This window comes from Poromitra crassiceps (genome assembly GCF_964638095.1).
Source record: "Poromitra crassiceps genome assembly, chromosome: 12".
NCBI classification, from domain to species: Eukaryota; Metazoa; Chordata; class Actinopteri; order Beryciformes; family Melamphaidae; genus Poromitra; species Poromitra crassiceps.
In genome coordinates this window covers 19,369,038-19,389,432 of record NC_139632.1, presented here as the reverse complement: position 1 = coordinate 19,389,432, position 20,395 = coordinate 19,369,038, and the positions used below count along the sequence as shown (strand labels likewise).

Sequence of the window (20,395 nt, the reverse complement as noted above, 5' to 3'; positions counted from 1 at the left end):
TAGACTTGATCTGTCATGTTGCTCTTTCTGTATGCATCCTCTTGAATACCTATAATAGCCTGCAATGCTTTAAAGAAGCTTCCAGTTGAGTTGTTTTACCTTTATTTCACATGCTAAAGTAATTGCACAATGTATTGTAAATAGTTAGTTTAATTTTTCCACTATAATGTATCAGTCATTGAGGTAATAAAGGAGTAAGAGCACTTTGTTCATGGATTTCTGGACCCGTGTGTGAGTGAGACAGAGTGAGAGGAAATTGGTATGTGTGAACATTTTACCATTACACATGTCATTTTATTTGAGTATAAAAAACAAGGGTGTTGTAACAGAGGCAGAGAACAAAAAAGTGAGTGTTAGGATGACTGATTTCTGACAACATTAATTGTTTTCTTCTATTTCTGTTTTTACATTAAGCAAACAAGAACAAGAAGAACCTAAAGGCCAACTCTAATCCCTGTGATTCATTTTCTTTCCTTCATGGTACACTGCAGTAAAAAAAAAAAAAAAAAAGACAGATTATGTACACAACAGCTGATGACACTACAAACAATAGAAAAGGAACAACACTGAGAGGTACAGAAACTGATTACAAAAGAAAAAATACAAGTCTTCAATGTAAAAGTGCAAAATGTACAGGAGAAACATAGTGAGGATAATGTGACATGTACATCACTATTTACAGTCAGTTAATTCGCTAGTGAGTTTCCAGGGTGGAGAGAAATCAATAACGTGTTTATCTTCTGAGAGGCTTTCGTGCTGACAGCCAGCTGACGCCCGGCAGCCTCCATGCAGAGCAGCAGAGAGTGGAAACGGAATGAGTTCTCATTCTATTCATCTACTGGGATCAGGAGATTCCCCCTCGCCACGTCTGGATCTGACACATTTGTATTAACCACATGACAGCATTGTGATTCTGTGCTGGTTTGTCCTCCAGGGAGAGACCGGGACTCCTGGGAGCGGTCCTGTGCTGTCCTGCGTCCGAGCTTCACAGATCATGTTCCCACCAGGAGAGGTCACTCTTGACACGCTTGCCTCTTTTCGAACTTCAGTTTCAGCTCCTCTGTTATATCTGAGGGCGAGAAAAGACTGGGTCAAACCACGAGCTTTGACACACCATAATGCTTAGAGAAATATGGCAAATTAATAAAACAGTGGTTCTCAACTCTGGCTTGTGACAAAGCAGTGCAGATTTATGATCCAAATCACAGCTGTATATGCAGAGTGGTGAACAGCCACAGAATGATTTTCCCTTTTTAGGTCATTTCATTTGATCATCAGACAAGACAGAGAGGCTGAAGACGAGTCAGTATTTCACAAGAGCAAAGCTAAAATTAGAGAACTATCTGAAACATTTGTGCAGGAGATATGTGTTCTCATATGCCAGTGGTTCTCAACCACACACGGGGCTCCCTCCCTCTCATACTTTAAATTTAACAAATTTACCACGAGAGGGAGGGGGTTGTGGCCACATTTACCACTGGTACAGGGTTGTGGCACGAGGCGAAGCCGAGTGCTATAAACCCTGTACCAGTGGTAAATGTGGCCACAAACCCCTCCCTCTCGTGGTAAATTTGTTTTCTACAACAGCTACCAAATAATATAAAAAATACACAATTGTAACATCCAATTCATTTATTTACAATCATTACTGGTTTCAGAATACATTTATCCTTCCGCCACAGAATATAGTTCCATACACAAGATCAATGATTGCACTAAACATTTAGTTGCCTTTGAGCCAAAAAACAACTAACCTATTCCTTAACGGGATTCAGTTATTGATACATTGCCTGTAAAAGTACAGTTATTTAAACAGTTATCTAAAGCAGCCCGTTTTGGTGGTGGTGTGTTGATATCTGGTGACGGCAGAGGGCGTTTGTTTGTTTGACAGTCCCAGGTTCGGGGTCCGGGCGCTAGTCCGACCTCCCGCTAGTCCGACCTCCCGCTAGTCCGAACTCGTGACAACTCAAGCTCAGCCAGTTCTCTCTCCCCAATTTCACCATGTCGTTCTTTGTTCACTTCACCTTCATCTTCATCTAACCACTGCTCAAAACTCAATCCACCCAGTAAATCAAACGTTACTACGAAATCGGACATTTCCTTGTTAGAGATCGGCCATTTCCTTGTTAGAGATTTGCAGACTGACAGGCTAACAGTGGGCGGAGTCAGCACAGGGAGCGGAGTCAGCATCAGGGAGCGGAGTGATACTGCGGTTGGAGCCGAACTGTAGATTGTTGGCCTATTTACCACTGTTGCTAGCCAATCAGAATCCAGTATTCACTCATGCTGTTGTAGAAAAGGTGGTAATTTCTGAGGAAGTACTTGGTGTAAAAAGGTTGAGGACCACTGTCCTATGCCATAAATTATCTCACACCACCAAAATTACCTTGTGACCACCTTGGAGGTCCCTACTCCCAGGTTGAGAACCACTGGTTACAAAACAAGGATGTAGCTCTGCCTTGAGAAATCTACAAAATCTTAAATCAGTCAGTAACAGCACAGTAGAACCGAACTGATCAGAATCAGAAAAATGACATAATAATACATGTATGGTATAAATGTTTTTTTTTCTCCCCATCACATAAATCATCTGGGGAGTCGCTGGGTGGTCCCGACACCATGGTGGTCCCACGGCCCGTGGCACTAAAAGACTACAGACCCGTCGCCTTGACCTCTATGGTCATGAAGTCCTGAAACACCTTGTTCTGTCCTACCTAAAATCCATCTTGGACCCACTCCTGGACCCCCTACAGTTTGCCTACAGAACCAACAGGTCTGTAGACAATTCCATACACATGGCCCTCCACTACAATTCACCTGGACACTGCAGGAACCAACCTACACCAGGATCCTGTTTGTGGACTTTAGCTCTGCCTTCGATACAATCATCCTGCCCCTGCTGCACCAGAAGTTCTCCCAGCTGGGCGTGTCCTACTCCATCCTACTGACAAACAGGAAGCAGCACGTGAGGCTGGGGAAGCATGTCACTGACTCCCAGACCATCAGCACCAGAGCTGCCGAGGGCCGCGTCCTCTCTCCATACTTCTCCCTGTACACCAACAGCTGCACCTCCAGCCATCAGTCTGTCAAGCTCCTGAAATTTGCAGATGACACCAACCTCATAGGGTTAATCTCTGATGGAGACGAGTCTGTGCACAGGCGGGAGATCGACTTGACTTGACTGACTTGGTGCAGTCAAAACAACCTTGAGCTCAATGCTCAAAAGTCAGTGGAGATGGTTGTGGACTACATGAGGAATGCAGCCCCACCATCTCCCATCACCCTGGGTGACTCCCCAGTCAACACTGTGGAGTCCTTTCACTTCCTGGGTTCCATCATCAGCCGGGACCAAGAAGGCACAACAGAGGATGTACTTCCTCTGTAGTTCAAAGTGCCAAAGACAGTGTTGGTGCTTTTCTACACCTCCACCGTCGAGTCCATCCTCACCTCCTCCATCACCATCTGGTATGCTGCTGCTGCCCCCAAGGACATCTCCAGACTGCAGTGCATCATCCGCCGTGCTGAAAGGGTGGCTGGCATTCCTTCAGGACCTGCACAACACCAGGATGCTGAAGTGGTCTCAGAAAATCATGGCCGACCCCTCCCACCCAGGGCATAAACTCTTTGAGGCACTCCCCCTTGGCAGAAGACAGGTCCTGCAGAACCAGAACCTCTCGTCACAGGGACAGCTTCTTCCCAACTGCCATCCGCCTCTTCAACGAGACCCAAAAGCCCCCACAAATAAGGACGTTTATCACCCCCATTGGGCCCATGAAGCAGTGAAGAAGTAACTTACTCTGCACCAGAGGGCCGGCTGTGACTGAAGACATAGTAAGGCGCCTCGTCCTCCCGTCCAGGTTGTCCGTGGAGGAGGGAGGGGGAGCGGAGAAGGTGGAGGAGGGGAGGGAGGTAGAGAGAGCGGAGGGGCGGGGAGCAGCAACAGGAGGCATCATTGCCTGCCTTGGTCCTGTGAGACACCAAAAAACACATGATGAATAAATGTGTCTTGATGTATTATAGATAGATAGATAGATAGATAGATAGATAGATAGATAGATAGATAGATAGATAGATAGATACATAGATACATAGATATATAGATAGATCTGATATATCAGGCAAAGAGAATCTTAATACCTCAGAATAAATACCTGAGATCTAAATAAAACAGCCATGAAGAGAGAGGGACTCAACAACTCACTTGGCAGACGAGGGCGTGGGGTCGGACGCACTGCTTCTTCTGCTTCTACTTCTTTCTCCTCCACTGTTGGGGAAACACATTGCATATATATATAAGCAACAGCCATGGAAAAAATTCACACAAAAGTCACACCCGCTGTATATGTTTCAACACGGATACAAAGTGAAGGAATTCTGATGGATGAACTGATGGGCACAGAGTGGTACTCACGCATGTGGTTCAGGTACAGACACTCTTCTGTGTCCAACTCCAGTATCTGGACTGGCAGAGACTCTGTGAGGCATAACGTTTCATCATCATCATTATGTGGGAGATACAAGATCCCAAGTGTAACTGCATGTAACTGAATGATTGAGACGTTTGAAAAGGAGCATGCTCATTGCTCAGTAAAACACTCCCTCGATAAATGAAGAGTAGAATAAAGATTTTTAACATTGAACGAGGATCTACAGTAAAAAGGAACGGAAGCGGGACAACTGTTGCTAAAAGACTGATTTTAAAGGAATGCAAGTCCTCCTCTTCGCCTTCTTTTCAGGTGTGGCTGATGGACATGATCTCTGTTATACAGATGGAGAGGCTGAGGTTCCTGAGAGCCAACTCGCTCAGAAGGTTCTCAAATATCTGGGACCCCTTCTTGGCTTACTTTGACGAAGTCAAGAATGACTAGTGACTGAGGTTACGGGTCATAGACTGCTTACCTGGATGGTTTTCCATGGACTCAATGCATATTGTATAAGCACATGGGCACATATAGGGCTGGTAGCACCATGTTACAATACTAATTGTCAAAGATGTGTTTTTTGTTTGTTTTTGTTTTTTTGTTTTCCTGTGTCTGAGCTTGTTTGTCTTGTTTGTTTATTGTTCTGCAAAAATTTGAAAAGAAAAAAAAAAGAAAAAAAAGAAAGAAAAAGGAACGGAAGCATTGTTGCTTAAAACATCCAAAGGAAAACACCACAGCTGTAAAGGCTGGCTCACACTACAGGATTTTCGGGCCGATTTATGCCCGATTCACCCCTCCCGAGAATCGGAGGAGAAATCTGGCCTGGCAGCTTGCCAAGCTTGGTCGGGCCCGACGTTCGGCACAGATTATCTTGTAGTGTGAGCTGTTTGCAGATCCAATCTTAAGCCTCCCGATCTGCTCAAAGCCTCATCGGGGCCGTCCCGATCATATCAAACATGTTTGATATTTAGGACTGAAAATCTGCGCGAATACATCATCCTGCTGCTGCGCGATCCCGTCGTTAATTGACGCGGCTCATTTGATGCGCTGCACTGCAGGCATTATAGGCTACCAAATACCAACAGCACAGAACCATGAGTATTTGGGGGAAAATGTCACTCATTTATATCACAATGAATGACCAATGAATAAAAAGTTGTTATATCGTAGTTTTGAGCCCCTGCCAGTCAGAGGCTGTAATTAGTCCATGGGCCAAGGCAAAAATCGGTACCACCTGAGGTGACCGCACGATTTTGTTATTTTTGTCTTCCTACATGTCTCTAGTTTATATTTTGGTATGATAACCCTGCTGATTTGGTAGCTTAAGGATAGTTATCACTCTGTAAACAAACCTACCCCCATATAAATGACAAAACCCTGATTTCTGTGTATTAGTCCAGATGATATGTGAAAATGATGTTCCCTTTTTCGTAAAAGCATGAAACTTGGTACGCTTATAGTTTGGGGCCCTGTACAGTTTCAGAAATTGAGCCATCGCAAAAATGCCTTGTGGCGGCCATTTTAATTCTGCCATAAGCAAATTAAGTAGTTTGCATCATATCTCCTGAACCACACATGCTAACACGGAAAAGGAGATGTCTATCCCAATGTTTTCATGGTCAAGGATTACAATGATACCATATAGAACATCATAAACTGTTAAAGTGACTAATCAATGGTGAATTTGATGACGTTGTGAGAAGGAAATGACAGTATCTGATAACCGATGCTATAACTTCAAAGCCATGACCATTCTCTGGCTAAGATGTTTTGATGAGTGATTTGACTTATATAGACCTTTTGTTAAAATAGCGCCCAGGTCCCTCCTAAGGATCCTGGGATTTTCCTTGCCAGATGGCCAAATCCAAGATGGCCACTGGCGCCATGTTAAAAAATTTACTTTTGACCCAGAGCACATAGAATAATGTATGAAGACACTTTTCGGTGTAAGTCAACCACGAGGAATCCGATTCTGACATCAGTTTGACATTATGGCATAGTTTTGACCCAGAATTCCAAGATGGCTGCCATCCAGTATTGTGGAAATGTAACTTTTGAATGGGAAGGTATACTGTGCGTTTGGGGTTTACCACAAGGAAGGAGATTAACAATGGTGGATGTTTTGGGAGTCATTTCAGAATTATGTTCACTGAAAATATGTTAATGTCAACACCCATTTTACCTTGGTACTGCTGTACCAACTACCCCCAGGATTTCTTGCATTAAAATATTTAATGAATGTATGACAAGATAACTAAAATAAGCTCTTTTTATTAGCTGTAGCTATAGATTCTGAATCATCAGATTCCGCTCATCATCTTTAGCTAAGTATGCTGTGTCATACCGGTCGATCACACAGATATGTCAACATCACCATGGCGGACAAGGATGATGGATGACACCTTGTGGACATAGTCCGACCACTTGTATGGGGTGCCATCTTGTGTCTGCCAATCCAATTGCTGATGGAGTTGCCATCATCTAGATCATGCCCATGTCAACGAGAGTGATGTAGGGTTCTTGCAGCCCTACAGATTGGAGATAGAGCTTCTTCTAGATGTGCTTGCTCTTCTGCGTCTTCCTGTATGTGATGTTGGAGTTGAATAAAGCCACACATTCATCAAAAACACAATGTTCCAGCAACTCGTGGAGGTTTACAAGTTGGAGCGCTCCACTCCATCTCAGCAGCTCCTACCTTGAGTTCCTCCCCAGGTAGTCTCGCTTGCCAGACTCCCTCCCTACAATGGCAGAGTCTGGCTGCTAATACCTCCACCCTGGTATAGGGGAAAAAGGCTCCGTTCACCTTTACAACTATCCACCAAACGTATCAAGCAGGCCTGCTTTATTGCACAATCCAGATCCAACCGTTTTCAGCATGTAGCAACAAGCTAGCATTGTTGATGTTGTTGTTTCACAGTGGCACAGGCATTTGAGATAGACAGATTCGACACGGAGGGAGTGGAAACGAAATCCATAAATGGTCGCCACCAGTCAGTCAGAGCGGGTTGGAGCATGCATGCAGGGAGGAGGGTGGAAGATGATTGTGATGCTGCAGACGCAAAGTGCCGCTGTGTGTAAATTCAGCTCGAGCAGGACCCTGGCCATTCACACCAGACGCACTGCTTTGCTCCGCGCCAGTGACCACTTGTACTGACTTCCTATCTGGCTTCACACAATCACTTGCGGGTCTCACACAAAAATAGATCAGACGCCGAAACAATCTCTGCATGGGGCGAGCCGGCCGCATCACGGCTGGTCTGACTGAACGGTCTAATGTGCTAACAAGTGCGCCAAAATGAAACTGGCTGCGCTTCCAGATGCTTCGTCACTTCAGCGTCTGGTGTTTTTGCTCCTTTTCGCATCCACTCATTGCAGACTTAAAATCAGCCCACGCTGCAGGAGAGGAGAAGTTGACCAGATTCTTGCAAGTCCCGGGGGCCCTATCTTCGCAAAAGCGGTACGCCGCGCGCAATGCAAATTGGGGGCGTGCACAAGCGCATGCCTGTTATAATTTTACTGGACATAGGCGTGCCACAATCAGCCGTTTCTGCTCAGAATACGGGGCAGCACCTCTTACACGCAAAACAAAAGCACCTCTTACGCGCTAAATACTCTGCTGCGCTTGAGCGCACCATAATCTCTATGCTGTTATGCTGTTGCATTACACACGGACGTGCACACGCCAGGACATCAAATTCTGCTGATAAAATTGGATATTAGCAGATAATTCAGTGAGGCAATGCAATCAACTATAACTCACTGAGAAACTTTTATCACATCGCAAAGAGGGAAATTAATTGAGAAAACTTGTTGGACAATGGACATAGGCTATTCACCTTCACCTTTCCCATAGTCCCGCTGGCCAGCCTCCCCTCCCACGCAGGTCTCCATAGTGGGATTGCGATGGGCGGCGCTTAGCGGCAGTGCCCTTGGAAAATAGTTTCCAACAATCCAACTTGCCCTTTTCAGCGTGTAGCAACGAGCTAGCGTGTAGGTTTCTGCCGTTAGCTTGCTAGCTAGTTAGCGTTGTTGTTTTCACTGAGGCGGCAGGGCACTATTTACAGCGACACACAGGGAGGAGGGAGCGGAAGCTGCTCTGATTGACGTGGTCGGAGCCAATGACAGAGTTTGTAATAAGCCGGGAGCAGACATCCGGAACCCACTGAAACAGTCGCTCCAATGGGGAGCAGCTGTAGAGCAGGGGAGGGCTTATCCCAGTTGCCTGTTTCCGTGGCGCCAGACTCCTCTCCCGGCAGGGAGGGGAGGCTGGCCAGCGAGACTAACATAATTATGAAATTACCCTCAAAACACAATAATTGTCATTACTAAACCATGTTTGGTAGGCATGGATTTGCAATTAAAATAGCTATAATTCACCATTGTTAATCTCCGTCCTTACTCTAAAAATGGTAAACCCCAAACACCACATACGTATATGTTGCCATTCAAAAGTTAAGTTTTCACGCTACTGGATGGCAGCCATCTTGGAATTGTGGGTCAAAATTATGACAGAATGTTAAACTGATGTCAGAATCAGATTCTTTGTGGTTGACTTACACCGAAAAGTGTCTTCATACATTATTCTAGGTGCTCTGGTTCATAAGTAAATTTTTCAAGATTGTACCAGTGGCCATCTTGGATTTGGCCATCTGGCAGAAAGTCGGAGGATGTTTGGGAGGGGCCTGGGGGCTATTTTAACAAAAGGCCCATATAAGTCAAATTACTCATCAAAAAACCTTAGCCAGAGAGTGGTCATGGAATTGAGGTTATAGCATCAGTTATCAGAAACTGTGATTTCCTTCTCACGTCATTAAATTCACCATTGATTAGTTACTTTAACAGTTTATGATGTTCTATATGGTATCATTGTAATCCTTGACCATGAAAACATAGGGATAGACATCACCTTTTCTGTGTTATCATGTGTGGTTCAGGAGATATGATGCAAACTACATAATTCACTTATGGCGGAATTAAAATGGCCACCGCGAGGCATTTTTGTGATGGCTTAATTTCTGAAGATTTACGGGGCCCCAAACTATATGTGTACCAAGTTTCATGCTTTTATGAAAAAGTGAACATGATTTTCACATATCATCTGGACTAATACACAGAAATCAGGGTTTTGTCATTTATATGGGAGAAGGTTTTTTACAGAGTGATAACTATCAATAAGCTACCAGATTGGCACGGTTATCATACCAAAATATAAACTAGAGACATGTAGGAAGACAAAAATACGAAAATTGCGCGGTCCCCTTAGGTGGTACCGATTTCACCATTGGCCCATGGACTAATTGCATTGTATCCTTCTCAAAACACCACTGAATTCACCAAAACACCACTTAATTCACCATTAACTATTCATGTGAACAGTTTATGATGTTGTATAGGGTGTCATTGTAATCCCTGACCATGAAAACATAGGGGTAGACATCACATTTTCTGCGTTATCATGTGTGGTTCAGGAGATATGATGAAATCAGGGTTTTGTCATTTTTTGGGGGTAGGTTTGTTTACAGAGTGATAACTATCCTTAAGCTACCAAATCGGAAGGGTTATCATACCAAAATATAAACTAGAGACATGTAGGAAGACAAAAATAACAAAATCGTGCGGTCACCTCAGGTGGTACCGATATGTCAAAATTTGAGCCTTGGCCCATGGACTAAATCTCCTACCTGTCTATCAGCCAGGCAGTGTGGGGGGAAAAGGCATTGCTGCTGCGGGAAGCTATCCAAACTTTTGCCGATCTCATGACATGCAGCAGGGAAATATATTTTGGTAGGCCATGTGTTTGTGTTCTCACTTGTACAGACAATAGAGTCGCGTTGTTTACACGCATGCTAACTACCGTGAGATTCATTTGTTTGGCGAGACGGGCATGAAAATGAGGAAACGAGAGAGAGGTGAGGTGGGGGCGGAGCGCTTTGGTCACTGCTGGAACCCCAAAAACGAAACAGGTTCGTATGGCCGGGCATCAAGGTGATTATCCTGCCGATAATCTTAATAATATCCTGTAGTGCGTGGTGCGCCACATTTACAAATCTTGTAGTGTGTGCATGTTTGAGATTCTAGGGAAGATAATCTGGGAAGATTCTCCTGTAGTGCGTGTCACAGCCAGATTTCAAAATCGGCTAAGATTGTCAGAATCCTGTAGTCTGAGCCCAGCTTAAGAGAGGTTTCTACCTGCCGTCAATAAAACTGAGAAATGCTTTTGTGGCTCAAAGAGGGAGAAATCAGGGAAACCAGCCGGACTTGACTCTGTCTCACCAGTCTCACCATCTGCCCTGAAGCACTGTGCTGATCAGCTGTGTTCACTGACATTTTCCAGAAAAAAGACAAGGCCCTCTACAGACCCGTCACCCTGACCTCTGTGGTCATAAGTCCTCCGACTCTACCACCCCCCACCCTATATCCCCCAAGCACAGCTGGCTCAACAACAGGCCAGAAACCCCCCACTGACATGAACCTACACCCCCCCCCCCCCTCCCATTTTCCAGGAAGTAAAAGTAAAAGGATTTTGAAAACACACTTGGTAAATAAGATTTTATACACATCGTGTTAATTTTGTTTTGTTAAGCTGTATGTTATGAATGGAGAATTTGCCACAACATTTTCATTTCACTGTGACTTAAATAAAAGTCCAAAGCAAAGAAGTGCAGGAGGTGGAATTTCTTCCTGCTCTCGCTGAAGTTCACAAATGGCGTTCCCGTAACCCATTCCCAGCAAACAGGTTTTGGCAAACAGTCTAGATGATTTTCAATTCACTGTCTGTCAGTCACAAACATCCAGTTCATCCAGTCAGTCAGTGCAACTGTCCATGGATTATCTTTGTATTGTTTGTATTGTTCCATATTTGCTGTGTGTGTGTGTGTGTGTGTGTGTGTGTGTGTGTGTGTGTGTGTGTGTGTGTGTGCGTACGTGCGTGCGTGCGTGCGTGCGTGCGTGCGAGCGCGTGTGACGTGCGTGCTTGCGTGTGTGTGTGTGTCATGGACAAGCTACCTGGTTTTGGAGGCACAGGGAGGGGGTTTGACGAGGCACACTGAACGCTCTTCTCTCCATTTTCTTTATTGGCCTGAATAAATGCTGTAGGGAAATTTGAAATAGTGATGACAAAACAGACTTCAACTATATAACATTAAAGTGTTACCCAGAATCGTTGAATTATACTTGTGACACCAAGGAGGTCGTAATTAGAAGTAAGCTGTTTTTACGATCTATTCATGGACCAGGCTTTCCAAGACAAATATATCTAAGTACAGTAAAACCATTACTTTAAATTATAACCAACTTTGGGTACAGATGTAGACCCTGTATACTCACATTTGGAAGCCTGTATGTACAGTATATAAACTTACCATGAATGGTCTGAACATTGCTGGCATGACAAAGAACAAATTTAAGCCAAACAACTTGCCAAATACTGCTCTGTTTCAGCTATCATAGGCAGCCTGGCTGTGGGAGGAGGAGGAGCTATGTGTACCCTTAGGCTTAGGTGGTCGCAAATTGTCTAACCCAGCTATATTTGATTCCCTGTAGTTCTAATATAATTTGTGTACTCAAATAAAGCATTCAAGTGTGTGTGTGTGTGTGTGTGTGTGTGTGTGTGTGTGTGTGTGTGTGTGTGTGTGTGTGTGTGTGTGTGTGTGTGTGTGTGTGTGTGTGTACTGTGTACGCACGTACGCGCGCGTGTGTGTGTGTGTGTGGACAAGTTACCTGGTTTTGGAGGCACAGGGAGGGGGTTTGAAGAGGCACACTGAACGCTCTTCTCTCCATTTTCTTTATCGGCCTCAATAAATGCTGTAGAGAAATTTGAATCAGTGACCAAAATAATAGACTTCAACTATACTGTATAAGCTAAGGTAGACAATAACATGGGACTACGGAGGTAAGTGAGCAAGTGAATGAGCCAGTGAGCAGAAGAAATTGTTCAAAGGAGAAGACTGAAGAGAGACAGAGATAGAGAGAATATGATTCCATACTGATGTTGTTGTCATAAGTCTGCTCCATGATGAAAGGTGTCAGAACTCCTCCAGTTTTCTCCACCAGGGCGTCAATCACATGGTGCAGCGTGGCACAGGAGATCTGCACCCACAACAACAACTTTAACACAACTTCATCACTTTTACAGGACAATCCAAGAAATACAGGAAACAACTATAGAGGTGATGGAATACCATATGGGCTGCATCTTGACTCTCACTGTTTATAGCAGCACAGGTTTTTTTTTTTTTTTTTTTTTTTTTTTTTTTTAATAGGGACAGGTACACGTACATATAGTGTTCACAACATAAAATGTCAATAAACCTATGATGAGTTGTACCAAAGCATGTATAGCCCAGGGCTAGTTTGCAATGCCAGTCCCTAGATGTAACCCGACATTCCTGTAAAATAAAAATAATAATACACAAAAATACAGCAAAATACAATAAAAAGACACATATCAAAGATCAGATAGGCTACTAAACGTAAAATTCAGGTCAAATGTCAGTACAGTAACAATTCAAATATCACAGTTAAGACAGTTCAAATTATGTTCAGTTTAGTTAAAAGTGTGTGCTTATTGTACACACTCCTAAGAGTGTGTACAAACCTGTTGGAGCTTCAACCAGTCTTTGACGTTTTTATTAAAACCCTTAATTTCTAGGTTTAGTTTTATTTCCTCCGGCAGTGTGTTCCACATTTGAGACCCCTTAATGGAGAACGCGGACTGTCCGAAAGAGGTTTTGCGGCGTGCAATTTTGCAGTTTCCACTAGCCGTGCCCCTGGTAACCCTGATGCCGCTTTGTCGACTGACAAATCGGCTCAGAGGCTCAGGTGCTAAATTATGTAGACATTTAAAAACCAGTTTAAGATTGGAAAATTTGACAAAGTTATCAAAGCTTAACAGGTTATATTGTTTCAGTAAGCGTTCAGACAGACTCAACCATAACAGCCACAAAATAGATATTAAAGAACTTATCAACATTCCTCATCCTTTTAATAGATGTATTTACTGAACTACTCTACATGTGCAAATACACATGCCAGTGTACACACAGACACACAGAAACACACACACACACACACACACACACACACACACACACACAAACAATTCATCATGAAGAGCAGAACGATGATTCATGTATGCAGCAGCTGAAGCAGAAGTAAAGCCTCATCCACCACTGTCACACAACACTACAGGAGGAATATGACTATGGTGATTGGTTGAGGCGATGTCTCGATGTCTCGTCATAGACGCTGGGTTAGCTGGCTCAGCCTGGCTGGGGGTGTGGTCAGGGTGGGGTAAATCCCCCGTTCTATCCATTCAGCAAAGTTAGAATTTAGCTGCTAGCCCAGCCCAGGCAGATACGGTCGGGGATTTAACCACCGCAGTAAACACACATCTGAACAGACGTCTTGTGTTCTGCTCTAGAATCCCCAAACCTGTAGTGTAGAGCCACAGCACCTTCCTTTGGTGAGTCAGCCCATTGAGATATATGGGCGGTTTTACCCCACTCGCGCGCCAGCCGTATAACATTTTGTGGGCGTTCCGACACATGCCGACTGTCTCTATTACTGTATGAATGTATGTCTGATTTTTCTTATTGATTTTACTCATTGCCAGAGTTAGAGCTAAAACATCTCTTACAAAAGTAAAAGAATATATATAAATACAGTATATATTGCCGAGATCTACTGATTATGTCCCCTTGTTTTAAATCATGACAGACTTGATTACACATTGACATTGTTATTCACCTTCAAAATACATGTCCTCCCACTATTCTCTGCTCCTTTCATGCTGCCCCTCTGCACTGCTCTGCTCTCCAGTGACTGCTTTTTAAGGGGAACCTGATGAGGAATGCTGTTCTCCCTCTCCTTCTCGCCGTTCCTGCTCAACGTTTACTCTGTAGAAAACTGATACTGTGTGAAGTAGCCAAATTATGCAGACATGGTCCCATAGTCTTATAATAGGTGGCTCTTGGCTGGGTCATCACAAAATTACCCAAGAAGTGCAAAGTGTTGCTGGGACGTTATTGATAGTTTTAATTGGCTCAAGGAGACCAGAGATCAGTGTCTTCCTGTGGGACAGAACATATTGACCAAGCCTTGAGCTTGTCTCTTTAATACTCACTGGATTGTCCACTGCGATGGTGAAGCCCCCATCATGCTTACGAGTCACAAGGTAGTGTCTCACTACAGGTCTGAGAGAGAGGGAGAGAGAGAGAGAGAGAGAGAGAGATGACATGACATGTCAACACAACACAACACAACACAACACAACACAACACAACACACTAAAAGTAGATTAATACTGTAGTTGTGTCATCTACTGGGTATTGTCAAAGTTATGGAAACATTGCATGCTATTGAGCCATGCAGTGAAGATTCGTCGTTCCTCTGACTTCGCTATCGTATCTGTGAGTTGAGTGCGTGCGTGTGTGTGTGTGTGTGTGTGTGTGTATGTTTATCTGTATGTGTGTGTGTGTGTGTGTGTGTGTGTGTGTGTGTCTGTGTGTGTGTGTGTGTGTGTGTGTGTGTGTGTGCGTGCGTGCGTGCGTGCGTGCGTGCGTGTACCCATTAAGGTCCTGTCGGGTGGTGACAGCAAAGGAGTCTCCATCCCTGCCAGGCCTCAGCAGAAGGTTTCCTTTCTCAGGTTGTCTCTCCAGCATCAGCATCGCCTCCATACGGGACACATGGTGGTAACACCTGAGGAAGGCCAGCAGAGGTGCCGATGAGACAGAAGGAAACACAGCTACTACTCACCTAGAATATACCTTGCAGACAGACCCAGTGACTGCTTCAAGCCAAACATAAAAACGGGGTACATTTCGGGAGTTTGAGGGACAAGAAGAGAAGATATGAATTAAAACCCACAAACGTCCTGTCTGAGCTCCTAGCTAGGCAGGATGAGTAGGCAGTACTCACGCTGGCATGTCTGCTTGGAGGCTAAGGTAGTCACTGGAGCTGCTGGCAGGCAGGGCAGCAGGCAGAGAGAGGGCCTGTATTCTCTCCTTTTCCTGCTTCACCGCGTCTCTTAGCATGTTCATCTGGCCTGGCAGAAGGTTCAGGGAGGAGGGGACTGACAGCTGCAGGGAGACACAAAGGCAGAGGTCAGATAGACACAATCACACACACAAACAACTGACACAGCCAAAGGAGGGAGTTTTGATTTCAATTAATCTTTGCGAATACAAGGTGCAAATATACACATCTGGGCTGTTATTGTCTCATCAAACTCTGATGAACAATTAGTAATTGTATTACATTATATTACATTGAGTTTTTTTAAGAAGAAAAGAAGATCGTTACATGATGATATTATATTAATAGCATATAATCATACTGTTATTGATGCCAATAACATTGTGGTACACAACCGTGGTGTCAGGCCCCCAAGTCACCGGGGGGTGGGGGAGGGCGCGTGTATGAGTCCTGAGTTTAAGTCAGGATTCTGGGGGGGGGGAGTCAGAATTCTGAGAAAAAGTCAGAAGACTTCTGAGATAAAGTCAGAATTCTTGGTTTAATGTCAGAATTTTGAGAAAAAAGTCAAAGTCAGAATTCTCAGATTGAAGTCAGAAAAAGTCAGCATACTGTTACATGTGACATCATTGATGAATGCTGATGTCACTGATGATGTCACTGATGATATTACTGATGTTGTAATTGAATGTCTGGGGTCCCTAGATTTGTGTGGCGTCAAAGTGGGGTCACAAGCCAAAAAAGGTTGCCCTAACAGGATGTCAGTATGAACTCTAGCTAACAGAATCTTCCTGTGTGAGAAAAGCCCCTTTAAGATGTACATTTATTGTTCTGTGCCGCTGATAACAAAGGCACCAAACAAGAGCTGAAATGTTTTGTGTTCTATAAAGAATGTGTTAGAGATAATAAACTGCAATGTGCCACAAACCTTGAGCACAGAATGGATATATGCCTTCCACAGCTCCCGAGCCTCAAGGCTAGGTGCCTGCAGGATGGATAGAGGAGAGAAAAACCATTATTTCTCCATCAAAACAGGTGGATTTCTCACCACTGAGGACAGAACTGATTAGGCCTCAGTTCCCCTTACAGTGAGTTTGGTATCTCCATCCTTCAGCCGCAGGTTGAGTCTGCCTGCATCTAGCTTGCGGTCCCGGCTGTAGTCATCTGTTATCGAGATGAACCCGTTGAGGTCCATCTTCTCTACGTACTGGTGAAACACAAACACACACACACGCAAAGCAAAGCAAACACACACGCACGCATGCACACACACACACACACACACACACACACACACACACACACACACACGTGAGATAACAAAATGGCTGGCTTCATCACGAACAGCTTTAAAGTAACAGTCCAAACCCATTCCCTTTTCTCAACCCAATAACCCAGCAGCTACTGCAACTTACATTTGTGTCTTTGTTGTTGTTGAAGAAGAAAAGTGTGTTTCCGCACAGGCAGGTCCACAGATTCCGAGATGTCTGCACGCATGCACGCGCACGCGCACGCGCACACACACACACACACACACACACACACACACACACACACACACACACACACACACACACACACACACACACACACACACACACAGAAAGACAAATTAGCCCACCAGACACAGAGACAGAGAGGAAAACATAAGGAAGGAACATAGATAGGGAGAGAAATAGCATATCATTAATTTTAATTGTCAGCAAACGATAACAGCGGGGTCATGAAGTGTTTGTGGAACAATGCAGATGACAAGTCAAGAATTAGACTTGATCAGTTGCATTAGAAAACAATAATGTGGAGTTACAGTGATCTTATTGGCTGAATTGGTGGTATTGTATAAATGTACGTATATACTCTACATACACACCTGTTCCTCTCCCTGCACCGTGTAGGATATACTTTCAACAAAATTCTAACATACATACACATAATACAAGACATTCAGATCACCTTCACCCCCCTCCCCCTACTCAATACTAATAACACATTTTCAATACGCTAGACTAGAGAGTTGTAAAAAAAAAAATGCAAATTTCCAATAAGCTGCAAACACACATGCAAATTTCCAAAATGCAGGACGGCAGGGACAGCCCACCCTACTCTGCCTCTACCACTCTGCATTTCAAAATCCCCCCCACCGCCCCCTGTGTGTGTGTGTGTGTGTGTGTGTGAAGGTGTGTGTTTGTGGCATGAACACAAACACACGCACAGACACACAGACACACAGACACACAGACACACACACACACACACACACACACACACACACACACACACACACACACTCTCTTGACCTCGTTGCCAAATTTCACCCCTCTGCTCCTGCAATCCTGTATTTCGAAATTTGCCGCCCCCCCCTTTAGTTGATTGGCATGAACACAAACACACACCTTCACACACAAACACTCAAACCCCATGCCAAATGTCTCCCTCCATAGGATGAAAGCTGTGCGCGCTAAAGGGTGAACTTTTTGTGGACTGATTGACCGACCAACCGACGGACAGAGTGACTTGTCTTATATAAGAGCTGCTGTCACAGCTAAAAACTAAACTATGTTACTATGTGGTACCAGCATTTCCAAAAGTTACTTTAGCAACTTTCTAGGGTCAGCAGCTAAAGTTTGTGTGTTAGGAGTGTGAATCGCATGTATGAGAGTGTGTCTGTTCAAGGCCAGCGTATCACTATCAGGCCAAAGCTAGTGCCTCCGCTGTGTGTTCAGAGCTTCAGAGCCTATACTGTATACTGGAATGTTAGATCAACACTTCTCTCACACGCAAAAGCTCTTCATGGCAGCTTGAGCAGAAAAGCAGTCAGACCAGTTAGAGAGAAAAGTGACGCTGTACTGGAAAATCAAAGTCCACAACCTGCCTCGTACTTACCAGAAACTATTCATCAGGTGGGACTACTCCACCCAGGGAAAACACCACTTTGTCACGCAGTGACGAGTGACACGCCGCATGCTTGTGCTATCTGGGGTTAAGCATTAACCCATTGATACCTGATGCAGCATTTGCGTATATATCCCTCATTTGTGTATCCCTTTAAGACCTTAAAAGGATACGCACACAAATGCTGCATCAGGTATCAATGGGTTAAACCAGCCAGCTCATGTATGTGGCTACACCACTGCTCAATCATGTTCATCGAAGCAACTAGCCTTTCATCATACTGGAATCACACACTGATGATAAGTGAGGGCCAGTGTACGTGAATTACCAACAAAATAAAACTATTCCTGGTCACAGTTATACTGAATGACGTCGATGCCCTGTGTGAGACAGAAAATAAACTAGGTGCTGCTCCACTTTATTTATTTTATTTATTTCAAATATTGTTTGAATGTCAGCTTATGCAACAAAAGATTGAACTACACTTGTAAACAAGGGAATTTCTGCCTTTCATTTTGCTGTCTGTGCTCTCATGTTGGGCTAGGTTTGATGTCAATCCTGACCTCTGCGTTTACACTATTTCAGCCATGATAATTAAAACTTATTAGAATGTATAGGCAGTGTGAAGTGGATTATATTCATAAAATTGGTCTGGCATCATCTGCAGATTGGTGAGATGCCAATCATTCACACAGAAACACACACGCGCGCGCACGCACACACACACACACACACACACACATACATGCGTGCACGCACACACACACACACACACACACACACACACACACACATACATGCGTGCACGCGCACACACACACACACACACACACACACACACACACACACACACACACACACACACACACACACACACACACACACACACACCCCCCACTATCAACAACCCTCTTTCAAATGTAAGTAGCCTATAGTCTGCCACAAGTCATTTGAAATATCAACCATACATTTACGTTGTAAACATTATTTCAACAAACTTTTCTCTAAGGAATTTAAGAATTTATTGTATTCCTATGATATACTTGTCTGTTGCTCCAGATACAACAATAACAATAACAATAACAATAACTGCAGGCTCATACAGTTAACTAAAAATAGATTGGATAAATTCTGGTCAACAAAGGATTTTTTGTAGGCTATAATTATAAGCTGAGTTGTGATTATTTGTTAAATTATTGTGATTTTAATTAACTAAATTGTGATTTTAATTAACTAAATTGTGGTATGGTATTCCCTTTTCTTTTTTCTCTTGTGTGGTTGTTTTCTATAGCAGCTTATATGCCCCAGTTGTCCTTAAAATAAAAACAAAAGCTTCATAATCTCCATGGGTTAGGCTACCTTATCTTTGAACGACCTCTTCTCCAGGTATCCTTCATAATAGCAGTGTGGGAGTTGTATCCTCTGTCGCCCCAGTCGCTTAGCCATCCGGATGAGTGTCAGTCGGGGGACAGGATCTGATCACGAGATGAAACCGTCAAAATGTAAATTAATTATATAAAACAAATTGGGGTATAGTTCAAACAGCCTATGTGGCAGAACAACCCAGGCTGCAGGCTCTGCTTGCCCAGACTGACTCCCTCTGATCTGTGTGACAGAGCAGGTGGACAGTAGCCTATATAGCTACCTGTTCGTCACCTGTCTGTCCCGCAGCATCATCTCCGTGGCGCTGATTGGTCGGTTCGTTGGGTGGGTGGGTGTTGTCAATCATTCAGGTGAGCTTCTGACGTCACGTGGCAAGGTGCTCTGTTTCGCAAAAATGGAAATTACGACAGTTTCCACTTCTGGAAATAGCCCACATTTTCTCCGCCTCTGCTACGGTTGACAACATAACATTTGTCTGCAAGTGCATTAGGCTACTCAAAATCTTTTTCAATTGCATGTCGTTAGCCCACATGTAGGCCTACACATCTATTGTGCCTATGTTTTTGTTTTGAAACATCTCTCAACATAATTCAGAAGTGAGAAATACAGCCTACATCTGTTTCAAAAGTAGATAAATTGGTTTACTCACTATTTGATACTTAGCCGATTTTTACTGTTTCCAGGAAAATCATGTCTTGACAGAGCAGGGAATGGATACTGAAAAATGA

At 43.9% G+C, this 20,395-nt stretch overlaps 1 protein-coding gene across 2 annotated transcripts; it reads right to left on the bottom strand.

Annotated features, from left to right (window-relative positions):
* Window positions 1–161: 161 nt before the first annotated feature.
* LOC310785903 (signal-transducing adaptor protein 1-like) lies at window positions 162–20,049 on the bottom strand. Of its 2 annotated transcripts, XM_083647071.1 has the most exons (15): window positions 19,930–20,049; window positions 19,644–19,759; window positions 16,808–16,879; window positions 16,480–16,599; window positions 16,321–16,377; window positions 15,339–15,499; window positions 14,988–15,119; window positions 14,545–14,614; window positions 12,407–12,509; window positions 12,141–12,224; window positions 11,427–11,510; window positions 4,412–4,474; window positions 4,202–4,264; window positions 3,797–3,967; window positions 162–1,069 (listed from the first exon to the last, which is right to left on the bottom strand). In XM_083647071.1, exons 2-15 carry the CDS (start codon window positions 19,728–19,730, stop codon window positions 1,014–1,016), a joined length of 1,323 nt encoding a protein of 440 aa, XP_083503197.1. In that variant the 5' UTR covers window positions 19,731–19,759; window positions 19,930–20,049; the 3' UTR covers window positions 162–1,013. The 2 variants fall into 2 exon arrangements, with proteins under 2 accessions (XP_083503197.1, XP_083503196.1); XM_083647070.1 differs by lacking the exon at window positions 19,930–20,049 and having other exon boundaries at window positions 164–1,069; window positions 19,644–19,877.
* Between the last annotated feature and the right edge of the window lie 346 nt (window positions 20,050–20,395).

Excerpts from the sequence above, each read along its gene's own strand:
- LOC310785903 (XM_083647071.1), bottom strand. The coding sequence starts at position 19,730 with ATGGCTAAGCGACTGGGGCGACAGAGGATACAACTCCCACACTGCTAT. Across the intron at positions 16,378-16,479 it reads ATGGAGATACCAAACTCACT|GCACCTAGCCTTGAGGCTCG; the intron begins GTAAGGGGAACT and ends TCCATCCTGCAG. Across the intron at positions 4,475-11,426 it reads CCCTGTGCCTCCAAAACCAG|AGTCTCTGCCAGTCCAGATA; the intron begins GTAGCTTGTCCA and ends TATGCCTCACAG.